Source organism: Aythya fuligula, chromosome 1, assembly GCF_009819795.1.
Source record: "Aythya fuligula isolate bAytFul2 chromosome 1, bAytFul2.pri, whole genome shotgun sequence".
NCBI classification, from domain to species: domain Eukaryota; kingdom Metazoa; phylum Chordata; class Aves; order Anseriformes; family Anatidae; genus Aythya; species Aythya fuligula.
The window spans coordinates 204,207,039-204,225,155 of NC_045559.1; the positions used below are offsets into that span (position 1 = coordinate 204,207,039).

The 18,117-nt window shown below is 39.3% G+C and overlaps 1 protein-coding gene across 1 annotated transcript in view; it reads right to left on the reverse strand.

Moving 5' to 3' along the window:
• Nucleotides 1–731: 731 nt before the first annotated feature.
• Nucleotides 732–18,117, reverse strand: part of EMSY (EMSY transcriptional repressor, BRCA2 interacting) — a 38,495-nt gene continuing 21,109 nt past the window's right edge. The window contains exons 11-22 of the mRNA XM_032204822.1: nt 17,202–17,351; nt 15,471–15,644; nt 13,271–13,407; nt 11,590–11,763; nt 10,478–10,676; nt 9,432–9,596; nt 9,066–9,221; nt 7,160–7,219; nt 5,950–6,104; nt 3,990–4,553; nt 2,646–3,152; nt 732–1,119 (exon numbers count right to left, since the gene is read on the reverse strand). Coding sequence (XP_032060713.1) covers nt 925–1,119; nt 2,646–3,152; nt 3,990–4,553; nt 5,950–6,104; nt 7,160–7,219; nt 9,066–9,221; nt 9,432–9,596; nt 10,478–10,676; nt 11,590–11,763; nt 13,271–13,407; nt 15,471–15,644; nt 17,202–17,351 — 2,636 coding nt within the window. The 3' untranslated portion in view covers nt 732–924. The remainder of the gene's footprint in view (nt 1,120–2,645; nt 3,153–3,989; nt 4,554–5,949; nt 6,105–7,159; nt 7,220–9,065; nt 9,222–9,431; nt 9,597–10,477; nt 10,677–11,589; nt 11,764–13,270; nt 13,408–15,470; nt 15,645–17,201; nt 17,352–18,117) is intronic.

The following is an 18,117-nucleotide window of genomic DNA, read 5'->3' on the forward strand; positions in this document are numbered from 1 at the left end:
AATTCGGGGGTTCAGCTTTGAAAGATGCTGAACCGCTTATCCCCCAATTTTGAAAAATGGATTTATAACAAAATACATCCCCCGCACCTCTTTTGTACTAGAATTTACACACCTGCCTGTTTAACAGGAACTTTTTAAACAACTTGGCCTCACTTTAAGTTTCATATTTAAATAAATAATCACAGATTAACTAGAGTAGATGAGCATTTCACGTGCTTATGGCACAGAGAAACACCTCATACACTGTTACCCTAATTCTTGTAAAGCATGAAAACAAAAATCCACTAGCAAAGCCACATTGCTATCAGTTATTGATTTTGCTTATTTCCAAACATTCACCAACAAGAATTTTAAAAAAATAAACTATATTTTTCGGCTTATGAAAAAATCTTAACTCTAAGTGAGCACAAGTGCAAGAAAGCTAACCAATTCCAAAATTCCTGGGGCTTTTCCAGCACTGTCAGAGACACTTTTTCTCTCACATGCTATTTAAAAATACAAATATTTATTAAACATCTTTTTTTTTTTTTTTTTTTTGATGGTGTTTTGCTCAACAGCTAACAAAAAGACACAGCAAAATAAGGATCCCTTTTCACTGAAAGCTCTTTCAGTACCTGGGCAAAGGCTTCGATAGCACGAGCTGTAGATTTCGCTGCAGATTTGCTTGTTAACAGGAGTACATTCCACTGTCACAGGTTTACTATATCTCAGTAACTACATCTTTTTTTTTCTTTTTTTTTTTTTTTTTGGAAACGATTTTTAAGATGCAGCTTTTGCAATACTGTCTTGTTAAAACACACTGATGCTTCAAGGGTCCAATGAACGACTCTAATAGGCAAAGTGCTCTAAGACATCACAATACGAGGGCATCTTGGAGACTCGAATCCCAAGATATTTTAAAGTGCACTCCCGTGTCCCAATTCCTTAGGATTGTTCAGCAGAACTTTGTGAGGGGCTGGGCTCGGTGCCGTCCTCGGTGCTACTGTCCACATCTTGCTCCATCGCCGTCTCCTCGTCGTCGAGGCGCTGACTGGTGAAGTTGTTGAGTTCAAGGAGCCCGCTGGGTTCCACTACCACATTGGAGCTGGAGTGACAAGGGATGGAATATTGTGGGATGGTCTGAAAGAAAGAAAGAGATTTAAGTTTTAATTTGCACAGCTTTTGCAGGTAAAGGCGTCTGTGCAAGTGCAGGTACTCATGGAAAGGGGCAATTTGGTTTCCAAGAGCACTCCTCCCTAGCTAAGGCCCGTTGCATCTCACACTACATTAGCCAAAGCTTCAGAGCACCCTTTCACAGGATAAAAAGATAAAAACCTGAATGCTCTTGCTGGTAAGGCACTGCTCTTGGGCTTGGATCTTCACTACAGGTCTGTGACAGATTTCCAGCAGCTAAACTACCGATATCCACCACCCATCACTCCCCACATGCAAAGCAGAGAGAATACTCTCATCGGTCTTAACTTTTTCTAATTTTGTTTCAGACTTGACTTTCAGTTTTAAGGACTAGCTGTATTTCCTGTACATGATACGATACCAGCTCTGACCCTGCTTCAGAGCTGCAGTAGCACAGAGGCTGAGGAAACAAAATGGATCTAAGCTATTTATTTCTGCTTATGCTGTTGTTGGTTCTAGGAATTAACTCTACATCTTTATACAATTCAAGGTTCTGGGCAGTATTTTGGTTTGGAAAAGCTTGTAGCATGCCACAACGGTAAACGATACAGATTCTCAAAATACACAGTTTTGAAGTAAAATAGAAATCTACCTTCGTCTATTTAGGGAAATGAGGACTAAGAATTAGTACAAAAACGATTTCTACAAAAGCAAAAAGTTAGCTGCAATAAAGATTTTGACAAAGTAATATGAAAAATTTGAAAGTTCTGTACACAATTATTTTTTCCCCGTCAAAAGCATTTCACTGTAACACGATACACAACAAAACCATTTCAATCCACACCATTTCTGTAAACATATACAGTGCCAACTTGTCTACAAAGATTCATCCTATAACACCGAGTCCTCAGATGACTTAAATACTTCACCAGTTGACATTTTGACCACGTATTACATCATAAAACATCATATCAAAGACAACAGAACCAATTAAAAATATTCATCAGGTAGGCAACGATTCAAAGCATTTATAGTCATTTTATCTCCAAAGTGGCAAGATTTCATATGCAAAGTTAACAAACTTTCTTGTGAATCCAGACCATATTTGCTGAACTCTCCCACCCACATAAACCAAAACCCACTACTTCATTTTTTTTTGCCCTAATTATTATACTCGGAGGTAATTCTAAAAGGTATCAAAAAATTCTAGATGACAGTTCCATAGTAAGCGGTGATGGTCACACTTTTAACCGTTTCAAAGGGAGGTTTGTAAGAGATGAGCTTGTTTTGTTTTCTCAACAGAAAAACAAAGGAAGACACTAGGAACACCGTGAATGACATAGTGCCGGAGAAACTCATTTTAACAAGAGCTACCTGCTTTGAAGTAGCAATCCATTGCAAGCATAGGAGTGAAAAAACACAAAAACTGAAGAAAAAAAATACTCGAACATTGTTCAGTTGCTATCATCACATTAGACAAAGCGAGTTTGCTCTGCTCAACCTTTGTCTCATTTGCTCTGGTCTTCGCTTACCTGGATAACAATTTCTGATGAGCTCTCTTCGGCTTTCTTTTGTGATATATTCTGAATGTGTATAAATTGCTTTGTTGTAGGCATTCCTTGTGCATCGAGTTTCCTCTCTGTTACAGAAGGACCAGCAGCAGGAGGACTTGAACTGGATTCTTTACACGGCTGTTGCTGGGGGGTGGAAGTTGCCGTCATCCCTACTGCAGCCACCCTCGGCACCTGGGTACAAGGTGACGCCTCTGCTTCGCTAGCAGGTGTGCTAGTGGACGTGGCCTTGCTGGGGGGCTCCACTATCACAGTTTCTACGTTTGTATCACCTTCCACCACAGACATTCTCAAAACGTCTGCTACTGCTGTCTTCGTGGATGCCTGCGTGGGAAATAGGCTCGTGACCGGCAGTGCCAGCTGGGGCACGGAACTGCCACCTGCTACCTTTGAAACAGAAGGAGGCTGATGCCCCTCAAAAGTTATCTTTGTAACTGTGGATCCTTGCGTTATAATTGGATGCTGCACCTGAAAATCAAATTTTTGTTGTGCATGTTACAGCTAGACTTTTTTTTTTTTTATTGAAAAATCTAATCATCATTTCCAAGGACAGTATGGCACAAACAACATACTTGCTCTTAGGAAGACAGTTGAAACTCAGTGTTTTAACAAAGGAATTAGCAATGATATGGTAACAGATAATTGAAGCCTGGGGGAAAGCAGCTCTTTGGGCTGCTACATAAGGATTGTAGCAGTATAATACCACAGCAGCCTCGTTTTCCTTTGGGATTTACATCCCCTTGTGATGTTTGTTAACCCTGTTGTTTTCACATGTACTCCTGAAAGGGCTAAAAAAAATTCTGGAGTTAATTTTTTTCTCCATGTTTCTTAGTCTTTTTGTTTTCCCCTCCCAAGGAAAATCAAATTACTCCTGTACATGAAAGACATTTAACTTCAGGAAGATGTAAACTACAAAGGAAGACGTACAATGGAGCCTTAGGAGACTGCAGTGTATTCATCTTTATTTCCACAGAAATAAAAAGTGCTACGGGAACGGAAATTAATAACGTGTCATATCTAAAAAAATAAAAGAAAATAATTAGGGACAAATTCCATGCACCAATGGTGGCAGAAATTCATAAAAACTGTCCAACAAAACACGTTTGTGAGCTCTATGGATTTTTTTTCCCCTATAACATGTGCTTCTCTTTCCTAGTGTCAACCTTCTGATGGGGGTAATTAACACCAGCGGAATGAGGAGTTCTCTCTTGCCAGGACAAAACACTGCTACAGCGACAGGGTTGGTGTTTTGATTTTTTCCTTGAATAGCGACGTGTATTTTGCATGCTATCAATATTCCGTTACCTGGCTCGCTGGCTGTTTCTCTGAAGAGGCAGGTAGCTGCATTTGACTCTGGGGGGGTTGGGGTTGCACGTAGATTTTTTGTGCCGTTGGTGCCTGTTGCAGTTTGGGCAGCTGCTGCGTGGTTTTTACTGCAAGCACCTGTACTACAGTTTGCTGTGGCTGTGCCACTAAGGTAGGGAGTTGCCTTTCTTTGGCCATCATGTGGTGGGGGGGGTGCTGTGCATCTGGTTTGGTCTGTGCTTGCTCTTGCTGCAGGGGGGTTAGCTTTTGATGCCTTATGGAAAGCTGGGGCATTTGTGGGAGTTTGTGCTGGATTTGATCGGCCTGCAGGTGGATTGTCTGCTTCTGTTTAGTCTGGAAACACTGCAGAGTTTTCACTTGCAGTTGAGTCTGTTCCAGCTGCGGCTGACTCAGTTTTTGCTGTTTTTGTGCCTGCGATTGTGTCAGGGCAGATCTGTAGAACAGGCCGGTCTGAGGATCTAAGGTGTCCATCTCTTCCACTTCTCCCTCCTCCGTTCCAAGTTGTTCACTGTGTTTGGTGAACGCAGTGTGACTGCTTAAGGCCTTAGGAAGAAGAAGTGAAGAGTGAGTTAGTAAAGAGAAATCCAAATTATAAGGCCACACAATCTAAGAACAATTTTAATTCTTCAGCTGTACTACTTCAACTTATTTAACAACTCATGTATACCCTTATGCAGAATTCATTGTTTCTATGCAATCAACAGCTATTTTTTAACACCTTAAAACGTGGCAAGTCCCCAAGTGACAACATTAACTACATAACTAATCCTCAATGGAGATTGGGTAGCCCTTGCTTGCATCAGACAAAGGTTCAAAACCACTAGAACTGCATGGCAGTTGAGCAGGAAGGCACAGGGATTAGCAGGTGGTTGAATCAGTAGCTACTCACAACCAGAACATCTACACAAAACCAGAACATCTACACAAATTCTTACTATGCCTCTTGAAAGCCTTGCTACCTACTCCATGATTTCTGCTGCAGCTCACCATGTACCTATCTATCTATCCTTTCTATTTCAGTACAAGTCCTGCTTTTTCTTTCCCTCCTCAAAATTTTATTACAATTTTTCTTGGGCATCACACAAACATTGTTTAATTTTTCTGATGGAGCAAGAGTTACTGTGCTTTGTAAACCATGGTACAGACATACTAGTTAGTGACTCCAGCAGGAAGAAGCAGCCTACACAAACATCAGTGACAACGTCCTCTTTGCAGGGGGGGTTTATAACCCTAACGTGGCACTGCCCTGGGCCACAGCTGAGGCTGCCAGAGGTTAAAGCATCACGGAGTTGAGCAGCATGCATTCACTGGGTGGGAATCGATTGTACTTGACTGACAAAAACCATCAGTTTTTGAATGAAGGCAGCAGCATGGCTTCAGTAATATTTCTCCAGAAGCTCCCCAGCTTGGGATAAGCTACACAATTGTTTGGGATCCTTACCATAAATGTCTAAATATAATCTTGTTTTTTGATTCAGCAAGAAGAGAAATTTTCATATAATTCATAAACTAAAGACCTTGAATCCAAAAGCCGCTTGTGCTCTGTGGACTGCTCAGATTCTGCTTCCTCTTTCCCTACACTAACACCAATGTAATCTGACGAACACAAACCCCTAAAACACAACATTTAGAAAGAAATAGCTTGTTGCTGTCAAAGAGGTGTCACACAGACAGCAAGAACTGAGCTAGGAAAGTCTTTTCCATGGTGGCTGTGGATACCTCTTGCTTAACACTCTCAAGTCATCTCATTAACTGCTTCCCTTTTAATAGGGAAAATAATCACCACCTTCCCCACCAAAACAGGCAACGTTAAACTGAAGTTATGAATTTGCCCTCAGACTCGGCATTTTCAGTGGCACCAACATGCTCATGCTCAACAAGCCCTGGTCCCATACAAAATTCACTGTTTATAGACTGCTCGGAAAAGAAAGGGTACAACCTGCTGCATGATATGGGTAATTGCGCCTGTGGAGGATGCGGGGATAGATTTCACCACAACAGAAGTCTGCGTTGCTGTCTGTGACTGCGCCACGTGCTGCAGCAGAGTCCTCTGGGGCTGGGATGACTGCTGGTGGGGCTGGGACCGATGGCTAACTGAAAGTAAAGAGGTGAGTGGCACTTCTCCAGAACTGACTGAAGAACTTAATTACTTGCTTTCTATTTAACCTTCAGCTGAAAGCATGAGTGAAATAAAAATGTGCGTTTGAAATGCATCTTTTACTGCATGCTAGCTTCAACCTTTAAGTGCACAGCTATTCTGAGAAGCCTCTTAAAATAGCATCTCAGGGGTTTTGCTTTTGTCTTTAATTCCTAAGTAATCATGCTTGGTCCAAATCTCTCTGGTTTCCCTCTCCCAACACAACAACCTTGCATACAGGATCTATAATTTCAGCTAGGTTCATTTTATATAACCAGCACAACAGCACACAGCAAATTACAGTGTACAATTACTACAAATTATTCTGTAATCTTTACAGGTGCTAAAAGCACCTGCACAATTGACTGCAATTAAGAACAGCAAGCCTTGCTCACTGAATTTCTATCACTGATAAATCACAAGAAATGCTCCAGAGCATAGGCTAAATTTGCAAGATTAGCAATTGGAAAATGCTCTGGTATTAAAGAAAACGAGCAAGGTTGATAAGAAATCACAGGCAAAAAGTGGAGACCTTGTCTTGGGTCTGTGACTCTTGTTAGAGCAGTTACAGCTAAGTTCTGGAGCTACAGTTAGGGCTCTGTTAATTAAACAGTGGATTGACAGAGTAATGATATTCTGGTGAGAAAAAAAAACAACCATTCTATATTGCAGTCACTGATAAGATAAGAATCCAAATTATACGCCTGGCCATACCAATATGTAAATATTTGCTTTAATTAACTTTTTAGTCATACAATACTGAAAAAACAAAGGATAAGTAGTAGTTTATACCCAGATACAAAATAACTGAAAGTTAGAAGATACTAAAGACCTTGCTGAGAGTGTTAAGAAAGGTCTATTTTTGAATTAATATGACAATTTTACTTTCCCACTCCAGGAGAGGAGTTGGATTATATCAGTACCAGCCTGCATGCTGTGCCAGGTCCGTCGTGGATATCCCGCAACAGTTCCTGCACAATTTAAAGCTTCATTTAGAAGTAAAGTTTCTAACCTATATGGTTGTGTAGATATTCTTCCGAATGTGAACCAATACAGTGTTGTCTTCCTGAGTCTGCAGACAGACAAAAATAGTGACACTAAGACGTGTGAACTGCTCCCCTCATCTCACTCGGAAGCACATGTTGAATCCCAGCTCCCAAACAGATTCAAAGGTATCTAAATCCTTCGGTCTAAGCACATGCAGGAGATTTCACAACAGATTCTAGCTTGTAGGCTATCTCACGACTGAATTTTAGCAGAAAATACACCTCCGTGGATTACTGATGAATCCTGGGAAGCACAAATTAAAACAAAAGGAAACACTGCATTACCTGCATGCCCTGCCAGGGTGCACTTAACCTGAGTGAAAGGGAAGGGGCAGAAACCTGAGAGCAAAATAACCAGTTTTGTGCTCTAACAGAGACTGTTGTTAGTCAACCCACAGTAGCCTGCACTTCCCTGGTAGATTCCTCTAAATCACCTCAAAGTTTAAAAAAATAAAAAACCAAAACACCATTTCAAGCAGTAATCACAGTTTGGGGAAGCTTTCAACTTTTATACTCCGTATGGCTTCTGGGCTGCAGGAAAAGACTCAAACCTACAGAGATACTGCCTGGAATTCCTTCTTCTCCCCCTAGTTTGCATGAGCTTTTACAAGAAGATCTGGCAAAAACTAGAACCTTGAATGTCAGTGAACATGACTGACTTGTTAATTGAAGATCAGTTTAACATTATTTATGGTACTTTGGAGTCTCTTTAAACAGGGATCCAAGGGAGCATGACTCAAACATTCAAAGCTGAAGCCAGATACAGTAAGTGCTATTTAGAATAACACTAGTCCTCCACCCCCAGTTCCACAGTGCTTAAAATTAGATTATACAAGGGATGAGAGCAAGGGGAGGAGGTGAGAACAGTAAAATGAAAAAAAAAGAAAAAGATCAGATTGGACATTTAACACTGAGAACACTGAAGTTATGGACAGGTACTTATTCCTCTTTTTCAATGCATATTTTCAACACACTTTTTTCCTAATAAAGTAAATCGGGAGACCAATAATGTGGAGTTAAGAAATTAAAACAGGAAACACATAATTTGATCCTTTCAAGTATATATGAAAGGTAGCTCATAACTGGAGTTCTGGGGGTAGCAGAGAGCATCAGAGATGCATGATACAATTAGAGAGCTGTCCAGTGGAAGGGATTCATTGGGTGAGACAAAAAAGGATAACCAGATAGGAGAATTCAAGAGTTTAAAAAAAAAAAAAAAAAAGGGTTGATTCCCAACCATAATTCCAGTTTAAATAATTGTTTTAAAAGTGCAAATTTAGCAGATCCTCTCAGCAAACAATGAAGCTGAGATCTACGCTACCACACTAAATGCCCACCTGTCTGAACAACCTAGTTAATGCTTGCACTCAAGTAACATTTTGCAATTATGGATGAAAATAACTCAAAATCTGCCTTCTCTCAAAACAATTGGTGCAGTTCCTGTAACTTGGACTCAATGATCCTTACGGGTCCCTTCCAGCTCGGGATATTCTATGATTCTATGAACTTCATTTTTACTTTTTCCTTACTAGACATTTTCCCTAAGGACAAGTGGAGCTGCCTTTCCTCACCAACAGATCAGAGGACAGAATATCTGTTCCACTAGGATGCCCTAAAGCAACAACCAATTGTTTCAGTTTGAGACGTTCTCCAGCATGCCCTAGAAAAGCAGATGCAGTTTCTGCCCCTTTCTGCACAGGACTTCAAGAATGGAAGAAAATTCAATTCCATTCAGGAATGGAAGAGAATTCGTTTCACTCTAATCCTTAATAGAGGAAATAAGTGAAAGACAACTCCAGAGTAAGAAAACTTCAAATGAAGTCCCCAGACTTCAACTGCAAACCCACAATCATGCTACCTTAAGTCACTTACCAGTTGTGATATATTCGGCAACTAATTCCGACTCCACTACAGCAATTGAAGGGCTTTCTGGAGAATGCCTCTTTTCTTGGGTCATCTGGATTGGGACAGCCATTTGGCTCAAGTCGATGGTGGGCTGCCTTGGCTTCGATTCTAACTTCTCCTTCACTGCTTTAGAAGAAAAGCAGAATTCATTAAAACACATCTCCGACACAAATGCAATGGCTTAATTAAATACACTGTGAATATTATGTAATTGTTTCAGATGGACTTTTACAGGAATTAAGGTGATTATAGAAGATATCATAAATTGCTGCTAAAACAGGTGGCAGCTGAGTGCTTTGAAGTGATCTTAAACAACCACATGCGTTTTCACACCTGTTGTCTGCTGAAGTTCTAGCAAAGCTTTTATCGTGGAAGTAGCTGACTGAGACTCGTTGGATACATCCTGGTAAATTATTGTAGGGCTTGTGTCCACGGCTATTTCGTGTTCTGACCAATCTTGACTTCTTGACGCAATCACATGGACTACAGGCTGAGAATCTGTTCAAAAGAGAACAACAGCATATCAGGTTGACATAGAATCAATTGGGTTGGAGGTCTCTCATCCAACCTCGTGCTCAAAGCAGAGGTAGGGTTCAAAATTAAATCAGGTTGAACTTTGACAAGGATGCATCATCTCATTCTTCAGTTCTCTTGTTTAGTTTTAATTATAAGTGATTCGAAGTAAAACACAGCTAATGTTATCAGGTTTCCAACAAAAAGATCCTGTTTTTCAGTTCTTTATAAAAGCTTTGGTTTGAACAGTCAAAGTTCAGTAGGTTTCTTTGTATGCTGAATTCACCTTGAAGCTTTTCAACAAGTTTTAGTGGTTCAGATCATCAACATGTATTCAGCATTCTCAATTTACACATCATATATTTTGTTAAGTTTGCTGAATCTTTGACATTTTTTAAAAGCTACTTAAAATGGTAGTACAGACCAACAGATAGGAATTATTATAGAAAGTGACTGATAGCACATAAATAAGTGCACGTGTTTTACTGAGAGTCATTTGCTTGTTTGCTTTTTTGTTTGTTTTGTTTTTAAACACAGTGATATACCTTATGGCCACTCCTGACCAAAGGCTGGGTGTTAATTTATAGATAAATCTATTTATTCTCCTCTATCACATGAGAAGTTGCACAGACGAGCAAGCTGGAAGCCGGGAAGAAAACATTATTCCCACTTTTTGCACAGGAAAATGTTGCGTGTAGTAAACAACTCATAGAAGTTAAATAAGCTCACAAGGGCAGCAAATGCTGACGCTCACTGCTAAAAGACTGGGTGAAGAACTGTGCTAAAGAGATGCACTGAAATATATGAATCTTGCTGGCATGTTTGAGAGAAAGACCATTCATATGCTATGAAACACGAATACATACCTTGAGAGCTCTGGGAGGACTCTGTGGAAGAAGAACTGCTATCAGTGTAACTTTGTGGTTCTTCTTTCACTTCTGGGAGAGACGAATTTCCTGTGTCTGCTACCCTTGATGCCTGCTGCAACGTTTCAGTTACCAACTGCCTAGTTTGTTCACTCACAACTGTCGCTTGAAATGTCACTGGCTTTGGTTTTATGAGGACCTAGTTAGAAAGACAGATTGCGTACAGTAAGAGGACTCAAGAAAACAGATCCGAGCAATCAGAGAACAGCGTGCCACAAAAAGATCAAGGTGCAAGACTCGTATAATAGTGGTAACTCGATAAAAGAAATCTACCTGTAAATTCAGCAGCTCTGATTATGAAACCAGTAAACGGCAGTGCACAAGAATGCACATCTCAGTAATTTGGAGCACTTAACACAATGAAGCACTAAACAGTCATTCCTCATGGCTTGACACAATGGCGTGGACAAGGGAAAAGCTACACGAGTGAGCTGGAACATGCACTGGATTGATAAAGACAAGCACCTCTCTTCCTTAGCCCACAATAGTCTCGAATGATCAAGACATGAAATATTATACCTGATGTAACTTTAGGTTTTTTTTACATACAAAGTGCAACCAGAAAAAAAAGTCTTAACTGACAGTGTCCAGAAACAAGCCAGATTCTCTATCTATAGCCCCACCAACAATACAAGGCTACAGGGACAACCTGAACATACATCAGTGATAGAGCAGCTCCAATAAGGCTCTCACATTTGACGCATGGCCTACGTCCAGTCTCCACATCTTTACCTTTAACAATCTGATCATTAGCTTTAACATTTAAGAGGCATCCAGAGCCATTGCCAGATAGCTTAAATTTCAGCTATGTAACAGATTTAGCAATTCCTTTCGGCTTGGTCGAGGCCTCCAAGAACAGCTAACGAACACCAACACGGCGCTCAAGAAGCCAGAATCAAGGCCACCTCAATACCTCCCTAAGTCTCGTTCCCCAGAGACACATTCTGCATATATTCATCTTGCAACAGATGTGGCAACACAGTGAAAAAATGATCTATTTCCCGTTAAAATTTAGGGGTACATTTCAAAACAGAAATGGGTCCTCACTGTACCTGCGTTTTCCCTTGCTGACCATAAACAATTTTAGTTGGGATGATTTTGGTGGCTGGCTGGACCGTGGACCCTATTCCTTTTGGCTGTGTAACAATCATTTTTGTGATGGGTCTTGTGGCAGTGATGATAGCAGGTTTTGCTCCTGCTGGCACTGCCTGAATAGTTTTCTCCCCCTGTAGAGAAGCCAAAGTTTACAAGTTAACTGAGTGAAATTGTTCAGCGAGACCCACTTCTCTACAAAAATACACAGTTATTGGTGAGTGTGTGTACCACAAAATCAACCTGCTGCTGTTAGAACTAGATGTATTTAACACAAAGAACATTTAAAGACCAAGAACAAAAAACCCTATGGCTTTGAATGGAAAAGCTACCAAAATCCCCTTTTCCATTGCTTTACCTTTTGAGCTGCTCTGAAAGACTCAGTAAAAAGAATAACTAAATGACACTGAGAAGTTTTTGAAATTGCTTCAAAGAATTCACCTAAATTGGAACTTTCTTCAAATCCTTTGCGAATGTTGTTTTAAAACTTCTTGTTTCTATTTACGCTAATTTTGGCACAACATCTATAAAACCTGAATTGAGATTCTAAAAATAAATTAGAGATCTTTGTATTATCCTCATGACCAAGACATTAATTATGTCTGGACTTCTTTTTCCTAAGTAAAATTTCATTTATTAAAAAGAAAATGCAGATTCACAGCTGTTTCATGGGAAACATTTGATTCTGGAATAGTTCTGACACATGACTAGACTCTTGATAGCTTAAGAAGAGCAAAGAAATTGAGCATGCTTTTTTAGTTCTGCACAGTAACAAACCATACGAGGAACTACGTTAGTTGGCAGTTCTCACAGCACTCCTACTAATTCCCGTCAAGTAGCTGGAAATCCCAAGAGCCATAGTTGTTTCAGAAATATCATCACATTCTCATGTTTCTTACTGTGTAACATCACAAGATTCCCATTTTTGTGAAAGCATGGCTTTAGTTTTTTTTCTTATTTAAACTACAAAAGCAGAAATTTTCAAAAAAAAGTTTCCTATCAGGTTTCAAAAAAAAAAATCCTACTGAGCTCTGCTAGCCAAGTAGACTTTAAAAGATTCCATGATTAAAGCATTACATCTCACAGTTTTAGCTAGGAATGTAAAGCAGGTTCATCATTTTTGCTAGCATTTGAAGGAAAACCCAGCTGAAGCTGGAAACTTGACTTTGTTCTTTCTACACATCACGTTATTCAAAAACTAATTTAGCATTATACAGGACTCTTGAACAGGCAATCAAAGGTGTGAAGGGACAGCTTATTTCTGCCCAAAAGATACACAGGTGGATATGCAAGCTTATAACAGGACTGGGGTTCTCATTAGACCACTAACAGGGTAAAATTTTACTTATTTTCTTGTGCTTAACCCCTTCAAGATTACAAAACATTTAATAGTGGAAGAAGGGTAAGCACAAAAGTTTTTATTTTCATTTAACTCTGGGAACACTTCCAGCTTGTTTTAAAGATCTTTCATATCCTATAAAACATACTCACTCTCCAAACACCCCAAACATTAAAGCATGCTGTATCTGTTACTGAGCTCATGCACAATTTGCTTTTAATTGGCATGTTAGCATAAAGAACACAGCAGCTAACACATCCTGTCACTTGGCCATAGACTTTAAACTCAAAATTCTTACTTACCCCAGCATTCAACAACGTTGTGACAACATTTTTGCCTGGAAGCCCTTGAATTGTAGTTCCTTTCCCAGTAGTCTTTTGCACAACAATCACATTGGGTTTGGATGTCATTGGAATCGTAGTGATTTTGGTTGTAGTTCCTTAATTTTAAAGGGAAAAGAAGCAGTGTGAAGTTTCTCACGTGTATATTTCCTTTCATTTCAGAAGTTGGTGAGCTGCACAAGGGTATTTAAATGTGACAGCACAACAAAACAAAGGGTAGCATACATTCCTGTTGTACGTGTTGCCAACTCAACATATAAAGATCAGTTTAAGAACCTTTCTTCTACAGTCAAAACGCATGTGCAGGACAGGAGTAATTCATTCTGTGTTAGTGCAGTCTGCCCCTTCTCATGAATTACAGACCAGACTAATGCAAGTTTCTCAATCTAACACGTCTAACTTTTCAAAGGCTCGTGTTAGGAGAGATAAGGGCAACACTAATACTCAAGTCAAGGTCCTATTTGCACAGATAAGTTGACTGAGATGACTTCAGAGCACACAGATAACCTCTGCAGGAGAGCTTATGTACTGAGATAGAGAAAAGCCTTCACTTTCCAGAACTGAACTGTTGCAATATAAATGACCAACAGTGTACTGGAAAAAAAAAAAAAAAAAAAGCTATTGTTTTAAAAAGCAGTTCTTGAAAGTTGAGTATGTAAGTGTTTTTATTTTTATTTGTTTTTAAGTGCTGTGTTGAATATTTCTCTTCCTTTCCCAATTTTTATTAAATTCCATTCCCCGCATCAGGTTATCTACCTACAGCAAGAGATAAATTTAGACAACCTTCCACAATCTACAAGAGTACACATGCTCACATTTAAGTAATTAATGTTATCAGACTGCCATTCCAAAGATGTACTCAGGCAGCTTTTTACCATCCCTTTCACTTTCTCCCTGCAGAATGTACTCCTCTGTCAATATAGCTGCAATCCCAAGGATTCCTCTCACTACCTTCTACCCACTAGTCATATCTGCTGATACTTCATTAGGTATTTCTGATTAATAGTTGTATTAATTCTGAGAAAGGGAAGATTTGTTTGGACAAGACCATCATCAAGTTTTAGTGACAGGAATTATCTAGATGGCTAGGAAACTGCACCCACAGCTGGGAAAAAAAAAAAAAAAAAAGAGTATGAATCAACAGCAGTTAAAAAAAAAGCAGATATCCTTTCCAAACTTGTGTTGGAAATCACCCCACCACTCACCATACCTGCAACAGGCTGAAAAAGTCCCTTGTTCCCAACAAAGCCACTCTATTAATCCCAGACACTATTTTGTAGAAATTAGGATGTGAAAAATTGAAGTCTCTCGACCAGACTACGCTCCAGGGTGGGTTTACCAAACTGCCTGTGCCAGGAGCTGGCTGGTGGCAGGCTGGGTCTCTGTTAATCAGCAACAGTGGGAGTTCTGAGTAATTCGGAGACAGGAAGCACAGACCCAGCAAATCCTGCTTCACACCTGCACCCAGCTAGGAAAATGAGGCAGACCTTCTCTTCATAAGCACTGTCAAAGTCCAAAACAGACACTGAGAACTGCAACTGGTGCAAGTATGCTTGGTCCTGACCCTAAGGAGACCCTATGTACTGTGGTTACATGGACAGAGAACGTAGAGGGTGGTCAGCAGACTGACAAAGACAAGCAGCTGGATCTGCACAAAGCTGGGAAGGAAGATGTAAGGATGGTAAGGGAAAGACAGGCTGACACTATTAAAAAAGAGAGGGAAAGAGGAGACTGCGTAGCTAACTCTACAAGCTACGAAATTAAATTTTATTCTTTTTTTTTTTTGGCTGTGCAGTGGAAGAAAAATAGCACCATCCACATTACCGAATGTTTTGAACTGGACAGTTTTATGACCTTCCAGCCCTCTAACAAGAGACAATATAGCAGTTTTTCTCCACATTTCTCTTTTCTTTCAGGCTTCCCTCACATTAGATGCTTCCATGTTAAATATGAGAATCACTGCAATCCACAGGAGTACTTTTCTTCCATACCTTCCACCTGCTATTTTCATTTTTATCCTCAGCTATTTTTCTTCTGAGTTAACTTCTCCAATAAAGCCCTAAAATTTATTTAAGCACGTAACCCACAGAAAAGTCCAATTAAAGCAAGTAAAAACTTGCTTGTGACAAAACTTTAAATATCAAACAACACATATGCCTACCAGAAACAATATTACTGCTGATAATCTTGCCTCCCAGCGTAGCCAGTGATTTTGGCACTACCGTAATGATGCTGCCACTTGTGGTTTTCACATATGTTGCAGCCCCTGGGGTTCCAGCCATCCGGGCCCCTATGGAGGGGCTAACTGTTGGCCGCGTATATGTTGCTTGAGTTCCTGTTTGGAAGAGAAAACAATAAAGTTTGTTGTTAGAACATAATTCCCCACTAGTATTTATGGAGAAAAATAAGTTAGTCTAGACAAAGCACTAGAATTTATTCCAAGAGCTCCTACGCTGAAATTTATCACTACCCCTTACGATCCCACAGGCAGTTTTTAAACCTGCAGAGAAATATTCAAGTATATGCCTGCTTTAAAATAGTCTAAGAGTTTTGTAAAATATTATATTGTATTTTATAACTGCTACTTTTTAATTCATATCCTTGTCCCAAAGGCTTTGTGCTTTTTTTTAAAACTGTTCAATAGCTACATAGATTCTACCTGTATGTTTGCCTCTTGCTCTGTCAGATGCCCAAGAATTCTCTGATGAAACTACCAGAATGGATCCCTCTCTCTCAAAGGATACCTATACTCTCACTTTACCCATGAGACAAATCATTTAAGAACGCTGACAATGACTGATCTAAATATATCTCTAAGTGAAAAGTGCAATTTTACAATGACAACGTAATTTTACAGGTTTAGTAGTTGTATAAGTCCTACCTACTATTTTTTTTAAATCTCTGTTCCTCAGAATGGAAAGAGATTTGAGTCCACAAAAAAAACTTGCTCAAAATAATAACAGGAGTCAACACTTACACTAACACTGCAATTCCATTCTGCTTGTACGGCTGCAGATAACTCTCTACAGATATTAATTGCTACCAATCACACAGCAAAACAACTTGCTTCAACAGGAAAACCACATGTTCAGATCCAACGGAGCAGAATACAGGTTTTACCAATTAAATGAACTACAGAACTGCTACAACTTTTATATGCTTTGAAATGCCTGTGTGAAGTATTTTAAGAGGTAAAGTTTAAAAAAAGAACATTAACTGTTAGTTTATACTACTATCCCCAACTCATGGTAAAAATTCAGCATGCAAATTAATTTGAGTTTTCAGAAAACTGGGATAAAGCTGCCTTGCAAATTTTCCTCACACAAGTTTTACTTATTTATTTCTGTATTATTTCTGATCCTCAATCAATAAGACACAAATACAATTAGATCCCCAGAAAAACACTGAGTTTAAAATTCAATTTATAGGCTTTTTTTTTTTTTTTTTTTTTTTTAAGTTCACTGCGAGACTATGAGCAAGTCATCTGTCTTCTAAACTCCACATATGTAAACTAGGAATGACGATGACCTATCTACTTAAGGCACCTAAAAAAAAAAATAATTAATGTAAATTATGTAATACAAGATACTACAGAAGTGCAAAGTATTGGTGTAAATTGCAAGAAAACTTCCTTTAAAACAAACTCAATGGCGATGGAATTTTCATGCTTTTGTGAATCAATTTAAAGGGATCATAAGGGAATAAAAGAGCACTCAATGCTACAAATCCTAATCTAGAACAATTATCAACGTTTGTGAATGCACTGTTGTGCTCACTGTTTACAAGAGAGAAGTGCTTTTTTTTTTTTTTTTTTTAACCCTAGTAAACCTTGTTTTTTATTATTTGCATGTCTGGGTTTACCCTCCCTTCCCTTCTCAGAACCATAACTTACCAGTGGGAGTAGTGACCAGTTTAGTTGTCATGATAGTCCCATTACTGCTAACCACCATAATAGGTGAATTGCTACTGCTGGGCAAGGTCGCTGTAACTGGTTTGGGAAGGATTTTACTGGGCTGCACCTGTTGAGTGATTATTTTAACACCTAGGAAAGGAGAAAGGTCACTGTTAAAATACAGGCACGAAAAGTTACTTTCTGAAATGTTTTCTCAGACCAAGCCCTAGTGGGCAAGTAGCCTCACGAGGCTTTTATTCTGAGACCAAGTATTCTTGATCCTGAAAAAAATGGTTTTTGTTGTTGTTGTTTTTTTTTTTTTCTTTTCAGATTTCTTTGCAAATAACAAGACAATCATCATCTTTGCCTTTCACGTGCCTGTTTCAATTCCTAGCTACTCCCACTGAGGCATGGGATTCCATTCCATCATTGATTTGTTTTATTGATCTTTTCTGGATATCAATTTTTTTCATGACTCAAAAAGTAGAACAACACATTTCCCAGGAACCAACAGGTTACAACCAATACCAAATTGGATTGTATACAGTGAAGGATCTAAAAATGAAGTAGTTCTTCACATATTTAGCCTGTAAATTTTAATACGCCTTTAAGAGCATAGTTGAATTTCATCCCTGTGAAACCAAAAGCTTCCTGCACACCGAGTACTGATGTGCATAAGGAAGCAACTGTGACACTGGCTACACAAGGTTGCTTTCAGTGAACTATCATCTCTCCTCTTGATTTATTGGTTATCTTGAAGTTGCAAAGGAATTGGGATGAAATAAACTAAGTAGAAGCAGCAAGAACAAAAGGATGGGGACACCTTATTATGGCAAGGATTCTGCTCGCTTTCTCTCAGTTTGTGTAGAGGAGTAGTGTACGTGGGAGATTCACTTCTCAGTTGCAAACCACAATT